This window comes from Mustela nivalis (genome assembly GCF_964662115.1).
Source record: "Mustela nivalis genome assembly, contig: HAP1_SCAFFOLD_690, whole genome shotgun sequence".
In the NCBI taxonomy this organism is placed as follows: Eukaryota; Metazoa; Chordata; class Mammalia; order Carnivora; family Mustelidae; genus Mustela; species Mustela nivalis.
The window spans coordinates 230,321-248,290 of record NW_028135973.1 but is presented as its reverse complement, the minus strand read 5'-3'; the positions used below and the strand labels follow the sequence as shown (position 1 = coordinate 248,290).

General features: G+C 51.6%; 1 protein-coding gene across 3 annotated transcripts in view; it reads right to left on the bottom strand.

The window, feature by feature from the left end:
- USP7 (ubiquitin specific peptidase 7) overlaps positions 1-17,970 on the bottom strand; it is a 63,273-nt gene that overhangs the window by 6,210 nt on the left and 39,093 nt on the right. For all 3 annotated transcript variants that reach the window (XM_082750114.1, XM_082750115.1, XM_082750116.1), the window contains 18 exons: positions 17,796-17,884; positions 15,558-15,666; positions 14,506-14,636; positions 14,035-14,089; positions 12,959-13,039; positions 12,769-12,859; positions 10,146-10,228; positions 7,711-7,820; positions 6,035-6,191; positions 4,898-5,042; positions 4,544-4,674; positions 3,425-3,559; positions 3,057-3,158; positions 2,816-2,921; positions 2,063-2,155; positions 1,907-1,974; positions 1,451-1,551; positions 372-525 (listed from right to left, as the gene is read on the bottom strand). In XM_082750114.1, the coding sequence (XP_082606240.1) occupies positions 372-525; positions 1,451-1,551; positions 1,907-1,974; positions 2,063-2,155; positions 2,816-2,921; positions 3,057-3,158; positions 3,425-3,559; positions 4,544-4,674; positions 4,898-5,042; positions 6,035-6,191; positions 7,711-7,820; positions 10,146-10,228; positions 12,769-12,859; positions 12,959-13,039; positions 14,035-14,089; positions 14,506-14,636; positions 15,558-15,666; positions 17,796-17,884 (1,941 nt within the window). The remainder of the gene's footprint in view (positions 1-371; positions 526-1,450; positions 1,552-1,906; positions 1,975-2,062; positions 2,156-2,815; positions 2,922-3,056; positions 3,159-3,424; positions 3,560-4,543; positions 4,675-4,897; positions 5,043-6,034; positions 6,192-7,710; positions 7,821-10,145; positions 10,229-12,768; positions 12,860-12,958; positions 13,040-14,034; positions 14,090-14,505; positions 14,637-15,557; positions 15,667-17,795; positions 17,885-17,970) is intronic.

The following is a 17,970-nucleotide window of genomic DNA, read 5'->3' as shown; positions in this document are numbered from 1 at the left end:
GCCTGAAACCACAACCCTGAGATTAAGACCTGAGCTGAGATCAAGAAACAGACACCTAACCGCCTGAGCCACCCGGGCGCCCCAACGGTCTCTCACTTTTAATGGTGAGGTCCACAGGTTTACTTGCCGATGGCAAGCTGTCACAGAGACAAAGCTGCTCTAGAAACTGCCATCTCAAAAAACCGTATCGTGCCAGGGTGGATGAGATGGGAGTCGGGGGGCAGAGCGAGCACAATCCCGTCAAGAACCAAGAAGACCACGGGGCCATCGCCCTTCCTCCGGAACCGAGCCCGTCAGCTCCCTCAGCAACCCTCCCTTTTAAAAAAGGACTCAGTCTCTCTGATGTGGAATCTAAAGCCTTTATCAAATACCTGAAAATAATTCATTCGGTTTGATAATGTAACCACGAATCCAGGATCATTAGGGATTGTTTTATCACAGAAAATGACATCAACACGGTGGTAGAGGTCTCGGAAATATTCTTTTGCAGTGGGTAATTCACTGTTATCATTTTCAGGATCATCCCTGAGGGGAGAAAGAAACAGAATGCAGACTGAATCAAAATCCAGGCCAGGCATAATGGTTTTTTAAGAAAGAAATAAAAAGGCACCACCTCTCCAACCACAGTGACACAGACAGGTATGGACAGAAGTTCCGACTAACCCCGTGGCTGCTAGGAGTCTGGAGTGTATCCCAGCTGCTCTGTCAGCCAGGACAGTAAGGAAGGGCCACCACACTCAGAGGGTGTGCTCGGAGCCTCCCACACGCCGTGCAAACCCACCTGCTGCTCCTGATCTCGACGCGAACACAGAACACAGAACCGTGTGCTCCTGTTTTATACACAGGGAGGGTCTCGGCAGGACGTGCCTCACGGCAGAGGCTGCTCTGGCCCGGAGCTGGCAGGCAACCACTTTCCTGCTAAGGCAGCAGGGCCGTAGTCCTGAAGCCTAAAATATTTACTTCCTGGCCCTCCAAACCTACGTCCGCCAAGCGCTGTGCTCGTGCAATCCCCATGACCCGTATTCGACACTGCCATGGCCAGATGGCTTCTCCAGGAGCCGCAGCGAGGCTGCCTGCAGACAAAGCATCTAAGACCACAGACCTGCTGGTGTGACGGGCACAGGGACTTCAAGGAGTCCCCTCTGCAGGTGTGTACCGGGGACCCTCACGCTGAGGGGCAAGAAAACCACCCTGCTGCTGGCCGGGCTGCTGCCCCGCTTGGAGCTGCCATGCTTGTCACTGATTCTTAGGAAACTGTTCGTTCTATGAGGAAAAGGTTCCCTGCCCACGATCCTCAAACCAAGAGAGAGGCCGACTTCTGTCCACATTCTCAGCTACTTCAAATAAAATCTGACTAACTCAGGGTCTTGACACAGTTCTGTTTCCTACTTCTGGGGCTTATGGAAAAACTATGAGAACAAAGTGATTAAGTCCTTCAAAAAGTACTTACTTCTGGAAGACTATAATGTCACCGTCCATTAGTTCATCAAGGGCTTTATCAAGAGACACGTCGTAGTCCTGAATTCTCTCTGTTAAATTCGGTTTAACTTCCTACAGTTTAAGAGAAGAAAGGTTCCCGATGAGCGTCTGTCCGTGTTCCACACGGCCCGACGCCGCAGGTGCTCTCCTAGAGAATTCCATTCTCTCTGCCCTACATTTCTAGTAAGTGAAAATGCTAACGGGAACGTGACTATCCGCAGGACATAATGATCCCTGAGCCCGAGTGAGGAAAAAAAAATATCTAGACTTCTACAACTGTGACCCTCAACTCAACACCAGCCAGGGCCCCCACCAACTTAGCTGCCGACTTCACAAAATGATGAAGCCAAGGCAGCAAAACACACGAGAAGAGCCCTCCCCAAACCACAACCGATATAGTGTTTACGGAACAACAAGCCGTCCAAACCTCATAGAGGATAAGGCTAGTATCTTGGATAAATCCCGCTCTGTCGCACATAACCGGGAGCAAGTCACCTGCGTTTGAGGAAAACAAGAATCCAAAGCTGTAATGAACCAAGACTTGAGCAAAACCAACCACGAGGGTAAGGGCAGGAGGACTTACGTATTTTACAGGATATTGGTGTGTAGATGTGCCCACAGTAGTTCAAGCTCCGTGTTTTGGGGTCATACATTTTCAAAAATAGCATGACATCATCTACAAGATTAATAAACAGGTTTTGTTAGGATCTTACCACGTGGGACAATGTTCCAAAAACATGAACAGGAGACAACCAAAAGGACAGCCTTTGGCACCCGAAAGCCATCGTGTCCGCCGAGGTTCATCAAAGGCTAAATTGACCCTAAGAGTCCAGTGTCATTCCACACATCGGGCCCCCGGGAAACACTAATCCGAGGCAGTGAGGATGGGACTGAGGGCCATATCCTCAGCAGGAATCCTGTTTTCAAGGCCAGGTACTGACCAGCTAGTTGAGTGCTGCCATGAGAAAACACGAATATTGTGTGTCCTTGCAGCAGGAACAAGTGACCGTTTCAGAGCGAGCATCAGCAGACTCTGACCCACGTGTTATGTCAAACAGAGCCGTGCCAGAAGACAGCCAACCTGTTCACCAGTGCCTTCTCTGTGGCCACTGACGGAGGGCCGAGGCCACAACAGGACACGAGGACTGAGCACGGCCACAGGCTGCTTGCCACCAGCAGCCAGTCGGGCCCACTCAGCTTCGCCAAGAAGCCTGAGCACGGGAAGGGGTCCGGGGCATATCTGGAACTGGACTTCATGGCAAAGGAAGGACACAGAACCCCACGTGTGTCTAGATGCTGGTCAGGGACCCAGTGCTGCTGCCCCAGGGACACTTACGATCTTTGTCAAACTTGGGTAACGTGGCCCCGCTGGCAGCCAGCTCCGGATCAACGGTCTCCAGGAATATCGTCCATGGATTTTCATTATCGCTCAGCTCAATCATCTATTTGCAAAAGAGATGCTGGTGTTAGACTACTTCAGGGGCCAATGAGAGTGAAGACCATGGCCACCCACGAGTCAGGGGCCAGAGGCAGATAAGCCACGGCAGCACCCGGCACCTCCTGCATGCGGCCCTCACCGTCTTGTTGCCGTCTGCCTCGTTATCCAACATGGCGGGCCGTTTGGTTCCATTGCTCCTCGCTTGCATGGGCCATAATCGAATTTGATCTTGTGGAAATCCCTGAAAAAAATTAAAGCTAAATTAAAACAAAATCAGCTCGTACTTTAATTCCTTATGCATGCCAGGATTCCAGGATTCGAAGAAATGAAATGACAGAGCTCTCCCTGCGGACATGGACAACAGAGACCACCCACCACCCAACCGCCCCCATCAGGGTCCCCAGTATGCCAGGGCTTGAATGCCTGGTCCCTGCTGGTCCAGTGAGTGAGGAAAGGAGGCAGAACCTGGAGGTCAAAACAACCACCCCCAGAACGGCCGGAACTCACCATGGTCTGAGAGAGGTTCTGGACAAATTCAGTCAGGGAGGAGTTTTTCAATACTTTGAACACAGTGTATTTCACTTTTTCTTCATCATACATATCATTTCCTTGGTGGCCACAAAACTGGTCCTCTGCAACTATCTGAAAATACACAGAAAACACGCAACAGAGTTTCCAACCGTGAGACCACCCCAAGCAAAACAAAGTTTCAACAGTAACATGAGCTAATCTCATTGTTTCTAGCACCCTTCTTCAAGAGACCCAAGGACACCAGAATCAAGATGATGGAGGACATGGGGCGCCTGGGTGGCTCAGTGGGTTAAAGCCTCTGCCTTCAGCTCAGGTCATGATCCCAGAGTCCTGGGATCCAGCCCCACATCAGGCTCTCTCCTCAGTGGAGAGCCTGCTTCCTCCTCTCCCTCTGCCTGCCTCTCTGCCTCCCTGTGATCTCTGTCAAATCAAATAAATAATAAAAAAAAGAAAAGAAAGAAAGAAAAGATGACGAAGGACGAAATCAGGAGCTGAGTCAGAAAGTACGAACAGGGGTGCCTGGGTGGCTCAGTGGGTTAAGCTGCTGCCTTTGGCTCGGGTCATGATCTCAGGGTCCTGGGATCGAGTCCCACATCGGGCTCTCTGCTCAGCAGGGAGCCTGCTTCCCTCTCTCTCTGCCTGCCTCTCTGCCTACTTGTGATCTCTGTCTATCAAATAAATAAATAAAATCTTTAAAAAAAAAAGAAAGTACGAACACCTGCGCCCCCACACACTCACGCCCCCTCCCTGCGGGGCGAGCTGGAAGCCCACAGCCTGGAGGCCTCGGGTTACTGCCCAGGCCCGGCAAGAAGGCTCAGCGCGTTTCTCTTCCCAGGCAACCAACCTGCGGAAAGCAGCGACCGAACCGTGAACCCAAACCTTCTCGAAGTTCACCTCCTTGTTCAGGTCTCCTTCCTTCCCTGTCACCAGTTACGTTTCTCCGCGGCCTGGAGCACCACCTCCCACCGTTGGCCGGCCCTTCCGTGCCCTGCCCGGGGGCCCTCACCCAACACCCTGCCTCCCCCCACCACACACCCACCCCCACCCCCACGACGCCCTTGCATGGACAGCGCGTAGCCCGGGCCTGGGGCCGACCTGCACTTGCATGTAGAGGTGGGCTTCCTGGCGCTCCTTCCGCTTCTGGGCCTCGATCCTCTTCTCCTCTTGGAGTCGCTCTACCAGCTGCTGAGGGATGTCGTGGTCGGTGACCGCTTGTAAAACCTCACCTGCACGACAAAGTACAGTCGCTCACCTCCTCAGAAGGCCCCAATGCCATGTCCTCATCAAAACAGTCCTCTTCAAATCCAAGTCCCCGGGACCGAGAGTCCACATGAAAACCCGCACGCCCCATCCAGCTGGCCAGGAGGCCGCATGAGCCCGGCGGAGGACAGCACCCTGGGAACGGGGACTCGGTCCCGCAGGGCGGAGCCACGGAGGGGCGCCACTCACTGAGCCTGGACTCGCGGATGTACACCAGCATGTAGGCGTTGGTGCAGTGCCGCACGGACAGGTCGTCGTCGTGGCCCCCGTAGTTGTGCTCGATGGCCTCCTCCTTCGTACACCTGGACACCACGTCATCGTCGAACTTGCACCACTGGCAGGGAGAGCAGGGAGACGTGCAGGGATAAAGCACACAGGGGAAGAGGCAGGGTTTCCCTAAAACAAGGGACCCGAGGATGAGCCGAACCAGGGGCCTCCACCGAGCTGCCTGGCACCCCGGCTGACCCCGGTCCGCACTCAGGGGGACCGGGAAGGTGCATCTGTTGGCTGTTCTGTCTTACGCGCCAACAGCCCACTTCAACTGGGAATCAATCGACCATACAACTCTTTACAGATCTGAGATAATCAGGGCACACCTCCCTCTGCTAGTAAAGCTGAACTTTATGGTGTAGTTATGAAATTAAAAGGGGACATTGGATCCTATCATGACATATTATCTCAGCAAGTGAGGGCAAGTGAGTTGTACGTTATACTGATCTTCCCATCTCATTGCGGACCGAGTCACTTTCAACAGTCCTCAATCTCACAGTGAAAGGCTCACTGTGGTCTGGTGCCGTGTGGGTCTCCCAGCAACTCTCAGGTCAAGCAAGGCGGGCTTGGCCTCTGCTCGGTTCCTCACTGGCCCTAGGGTCCTGGACACGCACCCCGAGGACACCCTGGGCCCCTGGGGAAGACTACGAGAGCAGATCCAGGCAAACCAGGGGAAGACGGTGCGTCACAAAGTGGGGACCACCAGGCACCCAGAGGGACTGCAATCGACAGGGGCCCCTGCCCAGGCCCGGGCTGGGGGGAGGACTCTGCTGGCATCCGTAAGTGCCAAATGCATGCCTCACTGGACATACGAAGGGATAAAGGGCCAAGCTCGACACTAATAACAAGAGGCACACAACGTATAATCACTGATTTACTATTCACCTCTGAAGTAGCAGCGATTAATGCACGAAGGCACACAGACACCCCAGAGCCCACAGTGGAATCCTTCACTGTCCAGGCCACCCGACAGGCACGGACAAAGGCACAGCTCAAGGTCATGGTGAACGCCCTACACACCATCACATCCAACTCCACCCCCTGCCCAGCACTTACTTTGCCGTCCCCTTTGGGGTTCAGATAAACCACATAATGTCCACCATGATTATCTCCACTGTGAACCAGGACTGCATGAAGGATATAATTTGCAGGGTCCTTAGGATCTGTTTTTTGCAAAAATTCATCGAGTGGTAACTGTTCTGGGAATTCAAACCTATCAAAAAACATTTTTAAAGAAATCCAGGTTTCATTCACATGTGAAATAGTTTACCTTTAGGCTTTTATTTATTGCTAGACGGTCTAATTTACTGGCTAATCTTTTATCTGGAAAGGGAAGCATCAGTGGGACTCGGGAGGTCCCATGAACTACTTCTGAGGCAGCTCCCATTCATCAGAACACGTTAATTACTCAGACATCAGAACAAACTTGAAACTAGGTAGCAGGAAAATGCCTCTAAACGCACTGAGATGCCGGACAGAATTTTAAATTGGAGATATTACACAATGGCCAGTCTTGTGATAAACATACACCATGACTTCTCTAGGATGCGAATAATTCCAATGTTAGTAATGAGTAATTCTGACTGCCCAGCTCGCAGACCACAGAGCATACACGGTGAGTTTGAGAAACATGGGACATCAGATCCCAACAGTAAGACATGGAAGAAAGGATCCCTGTGCCCCGTGATTTCTAGTTCACATACTGAACTGGACCTGTCTTTAAATGACTGGGGTCCATAAACATTTTAACAACATGGTCAAAGTTAATCAGGAGAAGTGCCCTGAGAGGCGGGTTGGCAAGGACTTGGAGGAGATGGAGCACACGGAGCCTGAAGGGACAGCCACCCCAGCCCAGTGTCGCCCAATCCTGGCTACTCTGCCAAATGTTCAGAATTCCTAAAGGGCGCCAAAAATCTGGGCTTTTATGCGAAATCTCATGCTTTCTTTTTTTCATGCTGGCAACTAATGCCAATAAAAACAACCAAAAACAAGGTGAGGGCCCAAAGAAACACACCAGCAGGCTGGCTGTAGTCTGCAGGCTGCCAGTCTGTGAGGTCTGGTGGAGACGGCTTCTTAGAGACTCCACAGCGATGGGCAAAAATGAAAGAGCAAAGAGCAGGCTGGTGGCAAATAACCTGACTGGGTCAGTTCTCTCTCCAGTTTGATGAGTGACTAACCAACCTCTACCCTGTGCCCAAACGAACCAGGACAAAACTTCCATATTGTAAACCAGATAAAGTATTTACTATCATTCTTTTTAACTGGCATTGTAAGAATGGGGAAAACGCCTGCAATAAGGCACACACATACACCTTCATCATCTTCCTGAAAATTCCAGCACATTCTAGAATACTAACTGGGCAGTTACAAAATGTTGGGAGAATCCTATTTAAACGAATACAACATCAAATTCCACTCCTGAGGTAACAGTGACATTCTGGTGAATGCAGAACAGGCGGAGCAGAAAGTCCCCTTCCCTTGGGGACCTCATCTGCCGTAGTGCGGAGGGAGATGGGGATCCCTGAGAGCACGTAATGGAGCAGCAGCCCCTGAAATCCCTTAAGGGAAATATTCCCTTTAAAACCATTGTTCTTGGGACACTGAGGCAGGAGAGAGACCTAAACACATCAGAGATGGACTGAAAATATAAAAAGACCAAACAAAACACTGAGACTGACCCCCGAAGTCAGGCAATGACTCCATCTTGACTTTCACACCCCACTATAGATTACCTATCATTGATCTTGATATTTTGGTCCGTCTGAGGGTCATACATAAATCTCATCAGCTGTAGATGCAACACTGGTGGCAAAGTTAGGAATTTCACACCTTTCTCTGCTTCCTGAACATTGAAAAAGAAATGCAAGTTTAGTTCAGCCCTACGTAGTCCTTGAAGCAAGGACAGTAACAGCGGTCAGCGAAATTCGGTGGGAGAGGAAGGGCTTCAGGTGTCCAGCTACGGTGCGTTTAAAATGCCGTTTAAGAAACAGGCTCACAGGTGGCTCAGCTGGTTAGGCGTCGACTCTTGGTTTCACTCTGGTCATGATCCCAGAGTTGTGATATCGAGCCCCGTGTTGGGCTCTGCGCTCAGGGGAGTCTGCTTGAGACCTTCTCCCTCTCCCCCAGCTCGCACGTTCTCCACACCCCTCTCTCCCTCAGATAAATAAAATCTTACACACACACACACACACACACACACACACACACACAGAGAGAAGAACCAAGCTCAAACAGAGAACTGGTGGTTGTCTGAGGGCAGGGGATAGGAATGGGAAGAGGCACTAGAGGTCAAGAGATCCAAACTTCTGGTTACAGCACAAGTCCCAGATACGGGCGCGCCAGGGTCAGAGCACGTGAACAGCACATCCCGGCGTGGCCCTCCCGAAGCAACCGATGCTGCACGTCAACGATGCTTCAACCAAAAACTAAAGTCCACTGTTGCGCTTAGATCTTTCTCGAGTTTGCTGAAGTAGCCTGTGTGTGAGTGATTTACTCCGGATTATATTCTGATGCCCAACAACGGGGTAGCAGCTAAGTAAATTAGGGCTTCATCACTAGCTGCCGTGTTAGACGGTCATTAAATCCCGCGGGAAGCAGGGAACACACAGAAAATCGTGCGCTAGAAAAGCAGAAGCTGGGGCTGCAGCGAGGCGAGAGCAGGCACGCTCACGGACCCTGGCTGGAGCGAGGGCGGCCGCGCACGGTCCCGGGCACGAGGACACTGGTCAGCGGCTTCCCGCCCCTCAACTCTGGGCACGGTCACTTCGGAGCACATGACACAGCATACATGCTCGGCGCTTACAGTCCAACCCACTTCTGGAGACGGTCCTCACTCGGCAGCAGAGAGACCCTCACACCAGCAAGGCAGCCCCCGTGCAGCGGGAAGTGCCCCGCTTCTCAAAAAGGCCTCCTCTGGGGGGCCCGACTCCACAGCTCCCACACCCCGGGCCCCTCCTCAGCCGACACGCGTTTCCTCACAAAAATAAGCCTCTGCCCAACCCTACTACTGCCAGAGCCCCGGGCTCTCATCCTGGCCCAGCTTCCCAGTCACACCTCCCTTCCAGGCCCACACCTCCCGTCCAGCGAGCAGGGCCTGTGACAAGCCACAGGCAAGGCGCCCTGATGTCTCCTGAATGTGCTCAAGAGGACAAAGTACCTCTGCAAAGAAAAACGAAAACCGGAGGAACCTGCCACACAAAGGCACGGCACGGTTTCCATGCAGCTTAGAAGAACAACAGAAGAACCATTTCTCTGCCACAGTCCACTGAAGTCATGATTCTCAGGTACTGCTTACCCGGACCTCAAACTACCCGGTGTGGCAGGACAACTCTTGTGAGTTGCTGAAGTGTTTCCTGAACACATCTCAGCCACGTGTTTGCCAAGTGACTTTCTGAGCCGCACACAACGCAGCACCCTGACCCGTGACGCCCCACAAAGCGGGGACACCATTCCAAGCGGGCCAGCTCGGGACACGCGGGACGGTGTGGGGAATCGTGAATTGCGGAGTCCATGCGTCGGCTGCATCCGTGAGGACGCTGCTGACCCTCTCACACCGCCTGACGGCAGCCGGGACAGGCCACAGCCCGTGTCTCTCCACCAGAGCACGGAAGGACCAGTCCCTTGTGCACAAAGTTCGCTGCTCTGCCAGCAGCTGACAGTGCCTGTGGGGCTTTGTGGGAACCAAGCAGGGACACCACATATTCACAGAACAAGCAAAAGAAAATGCACTCCTCGTTCTACAGGTCCCGTTCCTTGAGAAAACGCACTCTATCACACACACACATGCCCAAGTGCGAACCACCACGAACCAGACATGCAAGAGAGTCAGAACTAGAAGAGGAAGAAAAGCTCCCGGTGGAAACCAGTGAGGAGAGGCGCAGAGTCACAGACGCCTCCCGACGGCAGCACGGGGTCTCCCGCGTGCTGGGGGACAGCTCTACCCGAGAAGCTGCATGTCAACCTCCCGCCCGCAGCTCAGCCCCACCAGCGGCACGATCGGAGGCCCCAGAATACAGTGTCTACACGAAAAAGTAAACCCTGAGCTCTAACCCCGAGCTCTAACCACAAATAGTGGATGAAAAGGTACAAATGCCTGTTTCATCCACAACTGAAGCAAAGGACGGGAAAACACAGTGACGGGGAAGGTGGCCCACGGTTCCCATGTTACCTGCAAGCCGTGCTCCCCGGCGTCGTATTTATTGTCACCGTCTAGTTGTTCCACAGCCACGTAATCCACAAATGATTCAAATACTTGAAAGAGGGAAAGAGAAGGAAAGTCAGCCAACAAGTTCACTGGAGCCTTGATGGTAACACAGCCGTCCCTCCGGCAGGCAGGGGAGGAGAGCCCACGGAGTGACAGCCCCGGGCAGCGGCTCCCCACCCCTGCCCGAGACCCGCCACGCCTGCCGCGACCACCCCTACCACGGCTCTGCAGAAGTCTGGAACCTCTAAAAACACAGACATGGTTCTGACCCAACACTTATCATAAAGCTCCAGCTGAAGCGGGGCAGGACAAGAGCGGGACCGTGGGGACAGGAGGGACAGGCTGGGACATGAGTAAGATGAATCAGGGCAAGGACCTAGCATCTAACACAGGGACTGAGCCGAGAACCTCCAGTTGCTATGAGGGCAGAACTCAAATGCCCGGCCTCGCACACAGAGGACCCTGTGCAGGGACAGGTGTGTTCACCGGGAAGGAGTGCTCCTCTCACAGGGTGTCCAGGGGAAATCACAAGACTCCCTCTGAACAGCTTACAATTCTGTCAATTAAACCACAACAAAGCTAGGGGGCGTGGGGAAGATGGAGAATTCGCCAAGGACAACCAGTGGACAGAAGACAGCATTTAAAAGCAAATCCACGCGGACAGAACATCCCACTGCTGACGGAGGTGCAGAGCGTGGGGAGAACGTGACAGGTTCACTGGAGACCCGCATGCGGAGGGGCAAGCTGACATCCCATGGGCAGAAAACCATTCTCGGTGGATCACAGATAAACAGAAACGATAAAACAGTAACAGATAAGAGAACAGTTGGGTGTCAGGGCAGGTGTTCTTAACACAAAAAGCAGAGAACAACAGGCTGATTTCACTCAAAATTCTGAAATGCCGTTTAGCAACAGAGGAGAGCCCCACGCAGGGGAGCAATTCAGCGCCGCCGCCAGGCAAGCACACGCAGAAGCCCTTCTGTGCTGCTCCAGCCAGACTGACACGCACGGGCCTCGCTCTCCTGTGCTGCACGAACTCACACCCTGGACAACAGGCAGTCCAGGACTGGGATCTGGAAAGAGCCTGTCCCCGTCCCAGCTCATGTGCAGAAGAGAAACCCACACAGGGCCCAGCAACCCCCTGACAGAGGGCAGATACCATCTGGGGCTGGGAGAAAAAACCGCCCAAAAGACGGGGGCTGGGGGGCAGGCCCCAGAGCTCACGCCGGCCTGAGAATGGTCTCTGCTCCCCCCAGCCACAGCGACGAGCCCCTCACATGTGGAGCTCCAAGCAGAAGACTCAGAACGGTGCTGTCTCAGCCGTGGGCCCAAGCAGCCCTCACTGAACACTGCTGGGTTCCTGCCTGACGGAGCGCAGAGTGAGCCTCCGAAGAACCACACTACGTGCAAGTCACTTCAACACGCGCAGGAGCAAAAGGTTAAGGACCCCCTCCCCAACACCCAGCGACACAAACCACCACGGCAGGCATCCGTAAGATGCCCAGACATGCAAACAAGCTGGGACACAGAGCCCGGGATGACAAGTAAATCCACACAGACCCATAAATCTCAGGTGATAGAATTGCTCAACGACGACATTAAGTCACTACTGAATATGTCCCTGATGTTCAAGAAGATATCCAAATGGCCAGTAAACATTTGGAAAGGCGACAATGTCGATGACCTTCAGGGACTGAAAGGGCACCCTACTCCCATCAGAATGTTTGGTCTGAGAGCCGACAGTCCACTGTGGCTGGGGAGCAGTGGCTGCTCCCACACAGCACTGGAGGGACTAGAACTGAGAAACTGAGAAACTGGCTTCCGCTACGGAGCCAACAACTCCGCTCACCATGAACACAAACACGTGCATCAGGACCAGGCACAGAACAGCCAAGGAGCCGTAGCACAAGAGCCCCAGGCTGAAGACCCCACATCAAGGAGAGGATGGTTTCGACATGCCTATGATGCACCCTCCACGTGGACCGCCGTCAAGCGGTGAAAACGAACCCACTATCGCTCCCTGCGGATAATGCAGGGAAGTGCGGAGCAGAGGCTGTAACCCACACAATCCCCTCTGGAAATATTTCAAGTATGCAAATGCAACCTAGGAGGAGAAGTTAAAAGCCCCAACAGCGGTTTCCTTTGAGAAGGGGAGGTCGGGGTGGGGACGCACCTGCATCTAGGCAGCCACCACGCCGTGCGCCCTGAGCCAGGTCGGGGACCGAGCCCGCGTGCGCTCAGTGAGCTGCACACTCGTCACTCGGGCTACCTTCTCTGAGCAGGATTTCAACGAAAAACCACTCGGGTAAATGAAGCATTAAAGCAAAAAAGAGGGGCACTTGGGTGGCTCAGTGGGTTAAAGCCTCTGCCTTCAGCTCAGGTCATGATCCCAGGGTCCTGGGATAGAGCCCCACATCGGGCTCTCTGCTCTGCAGGGAGCCTGCTTTCTCCTCTCTCTCTCTGCCTGCCTCTCTGTCTACTTGTGATCTCTGTCTGTCAAGTAAATAAATAAAATCTTGGAAAAAAAAAAAAAAGCAAAAAAGAGAAGTGAGCAAAAGGTCGTGCCAAAATGTATACAGGACTTAACTGTTTTTCTTTCCTTTTATACTTAGCTGGATATCATAATAATCTTCTCTTCTATCAGATCGGTAGTCTACTTCTTTACACTGGATGTAGGACTAAAAATAAGGAAAACAAGATGGCTTAAGTATTAATTGTCAAAATACTCACATTCTTAAATCACTTAAGATCATTATTGAAAGCTGGTAACCACATACCACCATTTTGCCTCTGAATAATTTAGGTATGGTGCCTTCCACACACGTGCCTTTCATCTTATTCTCCACATTATCAAGCAACTGGAAGAGAAAGTTGTGACTTTAAGAAAATGATATGCTCAATTTACAGTAATTTGAAACTTGACTAGGAAATTTCAACGGTCAAAGGAGTTCTAGACTATAAATATTATGACCTTTAGCATGCAATTATGAAAACATACAAAGTCTTCTTCCCTGGTTGGATATTTACAAAAATATCTACATGCAACAGTTGAGATTAACCTCAGTACAGCCTTTGGAATGAATTAGTAATCTGTAGTGCCTTTAGAAGCATTTTTTATATTCATTTTACCTCTGTGGAAAAGCATGTAAATTGAGCACTAAACTTAACTCGTATTGGTCCACACCAAGAGATTAATGAGGTTGAGCCTGTCAACAGGATTGACTGGTTTGTCCATGGATATTTAATGAACTGGATTCAATCCAGCTAGTGCTGCAAAAAAGAAAACACACCTTGCCCAGCCAATCACCTTGAATAACCATTTCATGTTGTGTGTGTGTGTGTGTGTGTGTGTGTCTCTCCATGTGCATCTCTGACCACAACTGGAAGGACAGGAATCTGCTATTGACTAAAGATGGTTTTGGGGAGAATCACCCGCACAGAGGGCTGCCCCAGTTAGAACCTCTGTGCGGAGGGGCAGTCTGGACACCCTGGAGAGACGACAGAAGTCCCGGTTCTAACAGCGAAGCAGGGGGTCGGGACAGCTCCTTAGGCCAGTCTGCGGTTTCTCGGATTAGGAACTGGGGCAGACGTACCAGTTTAACAAAATCAAACCATACTACCTCCTGCTCTGTTAGTCCAAGTTTCCCCTCACACTGCCCTCTCCAACAGCAATTCTGCTCATTTTTTCTGGCTCGTAAATGAGACAGATGCTGCCTCTCCTTCCTGGCCTGGTTCTGCCCCGCTCGAGGACGGGCGCGTGTGGCATGGAGCAGGTCTGAGCTGGGCCACTGCGTCTGACAGTGCTCGGCCGCGGTCAGTGTTAAGGAGTGTACGATTTCGGCGCAGAACTTACCACTCGACACAGCTCTTGAACGTCGTGCTGCATGAAGCTATCTAAGGTTTCCCACCTTGGAAAGAGAGAAGGAACATTTATATTTAATCCTTCACGTTTCAAATAAGTGCATATTAAGCAACTCAGACTTTAAAAAGTAAACTGCATAATCAGCCATTATTCTGAAATTCATTTCTTGAGGTTACTTTGGGGGGCCCTGGTTTAAAGACAACCCGGATTCTAGCAGGACACCACTGCTTTGTCCTCCTCTGAACATCTTGCTGTATGTGAGGGGACATCATTATGTGGTAAATTAGGCCTCAAGCAAAATTCTAAAACAGAGCCTTTATGTCCAAAAAGGACAAACCAAGTACGGCGATAAAAATACTCAGGCGTACTTAAATGCCTACACCCGGCTCTCCATCCTCCTACGACGCACTCATGACTCTTCCTTGGAGAAGGAAAAAGGAAAGGCAGATTTCTGATACATACCCGAAGGACTTTGTTAGCTTTTTTGTTCCTACAGGCTTATCGCTGTGCTGTAATTCGTAGAACACTCTTTGTAACGCTAAGGGGACGCTTTTGGAGGAATCATCACCCTCTGTTGGCATCATGTACACAGCCTAAAATGATTGATTAAGAAATAAAAATGGAATTTTATGTGGAAGCATCATCTCTAATATCACCACGGCTTAAGGTAGTGGATAGGGCTTCTAACTATCCCCCCAAACAGGTCAGAACGTTTTTTAAAAACAATAATCATGAAAGTCTTTAGAGGCAGTATAAAAAACACAAGAAAGTTAAAAAATGAATTTAAAAAATTACCCACGGCTCACCATCCAAAGAGAACCACTTTTATTTCCTACCTCTTAAAGCCACACTTTTTAGCTTAATGTTACTTGTGAACAGAAGCTGTGGTAAGACCTAAGTGCCACTGCAATGACCCACATCCGCCTGTCCCCATGACACCGACCTATCGGGGCAGCGACCGACAGTGCCGCTGGAGCAGGAACATCCAGCAGACCAGCCAGCGGCTCCCCCCACAACCAGGAGCCCATGTTGCCTGCAACACTCTGTGCTGTTCACACAGCATTCCAAAGGGACAGCCGACTAGCTATCCTCCATTAGAGCCAAGGCATGTCTGTGGTTTTGATTAGTATTCTCACGAGCCCAAGTTTTACCTGTAAGTGAAAATCAGACTTCACGGACAGTGGCTTTGTCCATTCAGTTTTGATATAAAACTTTCAGATGTCGCCGCTAATGGCTTTCGTATTAAAAACCAACAAACTGTATCACCGGGCTACAGAGCCCCATGAAGTTAGATCTGTTAGCTAGCCAACTTTTATCAACCAAGTTAGCTTCGCAAGTGTCCACACGCTGAGGAATAAAGATACGCATTCGCATAAAAGAGGGCCCTCTCTGGAGACAGCACTGTGGTACTGGGTGGGACACGGCAAAGTCGGGTGACAGGACTTTGCTTGTCCCTTAGGACTTGAGCAACAGGGTGGGTGGAAGGTTGAGGGGGAGAAATACCATCCATTTACCTTTCGTAGTTGATTTGTGAAAAATAAAGTCTGCAGCAGGCTGTTCATGTAACAAGTCGCTCCCTGATTCTTTAAACCGACATAGCCCGTGTGCTTCTTTGAATCCCACCTACAAGATCAGTTGGAGGTTGAGGGAAAAACCGCACAGGACACCTCCTCGCTTCTGCAGTGTGTGTGGAGCGATTCGGCGAGACGCCGACGAGCCCCCGCGCTGCCGTGCACCGTCACCTCCTGCCCACCATCCTGACACGAGAACAACAGCCAACGCACCCCTCCGAGGGAGAAACTCACCGCCAGGCCCCCAGGCACCGAGGGCACCGGGACCAGGAGTTCTTAGCATGGTCACGGGCTCTGTTCTCCCAAGTGCACGAACCCAGCACTGGAGAAGCAGCTTAAGGCCACTGACGGCAGCCCTGTCTCCTTTGTCCAACACACCACTCACACACAACCGTGAATCCTATGCGACTGGCCCGTGTGGGTCCACGGCATACATACTAGGTCACATATGGAGTCAGCAAGAAATGCACAGTCTGAACCCCTCTCTTTGCAGTTATACAGAGAAGCAAAGACAAGCATGTACACTGGGGCAAATTCTAGTTCGGGCTTCTCAACTCCCAGTTCTCTTTCTCCCTAGTCTACAGTGGTGGTTGCTGAGGAGAAAAGGTGTATTTTCTCAGAGTTAGCAGCCCATGCTGCACACTGCCCCCATTGTCACAGGAAGCTAGAGAGAATGCCCATTGACACCAACCCCTTCCCCAGCACCCTCTGTATATAATGCAAAGCCATGAACAAACATGACCACCACCAAGCTTGACCAACCCTAGAGGAGATGTTTACGGCTCGCCGAGGCCGGGGTCCGTAGTACTCTGTGATTCCAGGGGTTAGCCTATGACCTTGCTGCTACACTCAGGTGTCCCAAAGGGCCCTGGCTCAAGTGTGTATGTGTGAGTGGGTGTGAGTGTCCGTGTGAGTGGGTGTGAGTGTCCGTGTGTGTGAATGCATCCATGGAGAATTTTTAAAAATTGGCAAGAAAATGCAAGAATCCTAAATTATAGATGGTTATTTTAAAAACTACAATCAAAAATTAAGCAATAATGGCTGAACAGATTTGATAAGACTAAAGCAAGAAATCTGCTGTGATTGGTAAGGCTGGAAAACCCCAATTCACTTTTTTAGTCAAGAAAAGTATCATCATAAACATTGGGGAAGATTTTCAAAATGGGGGGGGGGGTGGTGTAAAAACCCACAGAAATTTAATCTTCTTGTTTGTGCTTCCAGTCCTGATGTCTGGATCTAACCTGAGCTCTGAAACGGCTCAGGAAAAGCTGGCTTCTTCCTGCACATGCCCCAGGCCACTGCAGCAGGGACCCGGACTAAGTGACGGCTCCTCCTCGGCTGCCCCACAGTTCCCAGCCCCCAGCCATCTGGGTCAACCCACACCCGCGCTCTTGCCAGAGCAGGGTCACATGGAGATAAAATAAGGGGAGCAAGAAAACGAATGCCTGCCGCTCAGCGTCTTCCCAGACTGCACTCGCCGCCTCACCCTGGGACCTGGACAAGGCAGCAGGAGCAGGGCCCCACAGCCGGAGTCCAGCTTCCCGCTCAACCTCCACACCTGCAGGATGCACCGCCCAACCCCAGCCTTCCCTGCTGGTCTCCTGGCTCCTGCTGCTCTCCCTGCCCCAACCTCCTGCCCTCCTTGCCAAGTAGCCCCGCACCCCTCCATGCCTCCGGTAAGGCCAAACACTGCCTCGTGCACAGACCTCCCACCATTGAGCAATCATCCCATCTCCTGCCGGTCCTCCGCGCTGGGGTCCACCTTCCTCACCATCTTCAACCCACCCATACCGCCCCTGCTTCCTGACTCAGACTCGCCGCTCCCAGACCTTCCCATTCCTGTCCTCTTCAGAATAAAATCTGGGCATTTCCTCTGCAGGATTTATGAACTGCCCCACCAGCCTGGATATTTGAGGACAGAGATGCACAGCTGTCTTGCCAACCACCATCACCTTCCTAGTGCACAGCAGTGTCCGGCCTACAGAAACCGCTCCAGAAAACAGGCCAAGCAAAGGAGTGAACGTGAGGCTGGCGTGCAGAGCCGCACACCCCCCGACTGTGTGGGCAAACGCAGAGGGTGCGTATCTGTTAAGTATGTGCATCTCTGCTCACATGCTAGTGCTTCTCTCATCACAGCACAAAAGGTGTTTCTTAAGAGCACCCAATTAAAGAAAAACTTACGCAACTCCATGGGGAGCATCCGCCTGTACAAAGACTTCAAAAGTAACTTTGTCATCATCTATAAATCCCTTCTCAGGATCAGTCACTTCCTATAAAAAATAAGAATATCCAACTTGCATAAGAACACACGAATGCTCGCTTTGTTCTAAACAATTACCCCAGTGCCCTCTACGTG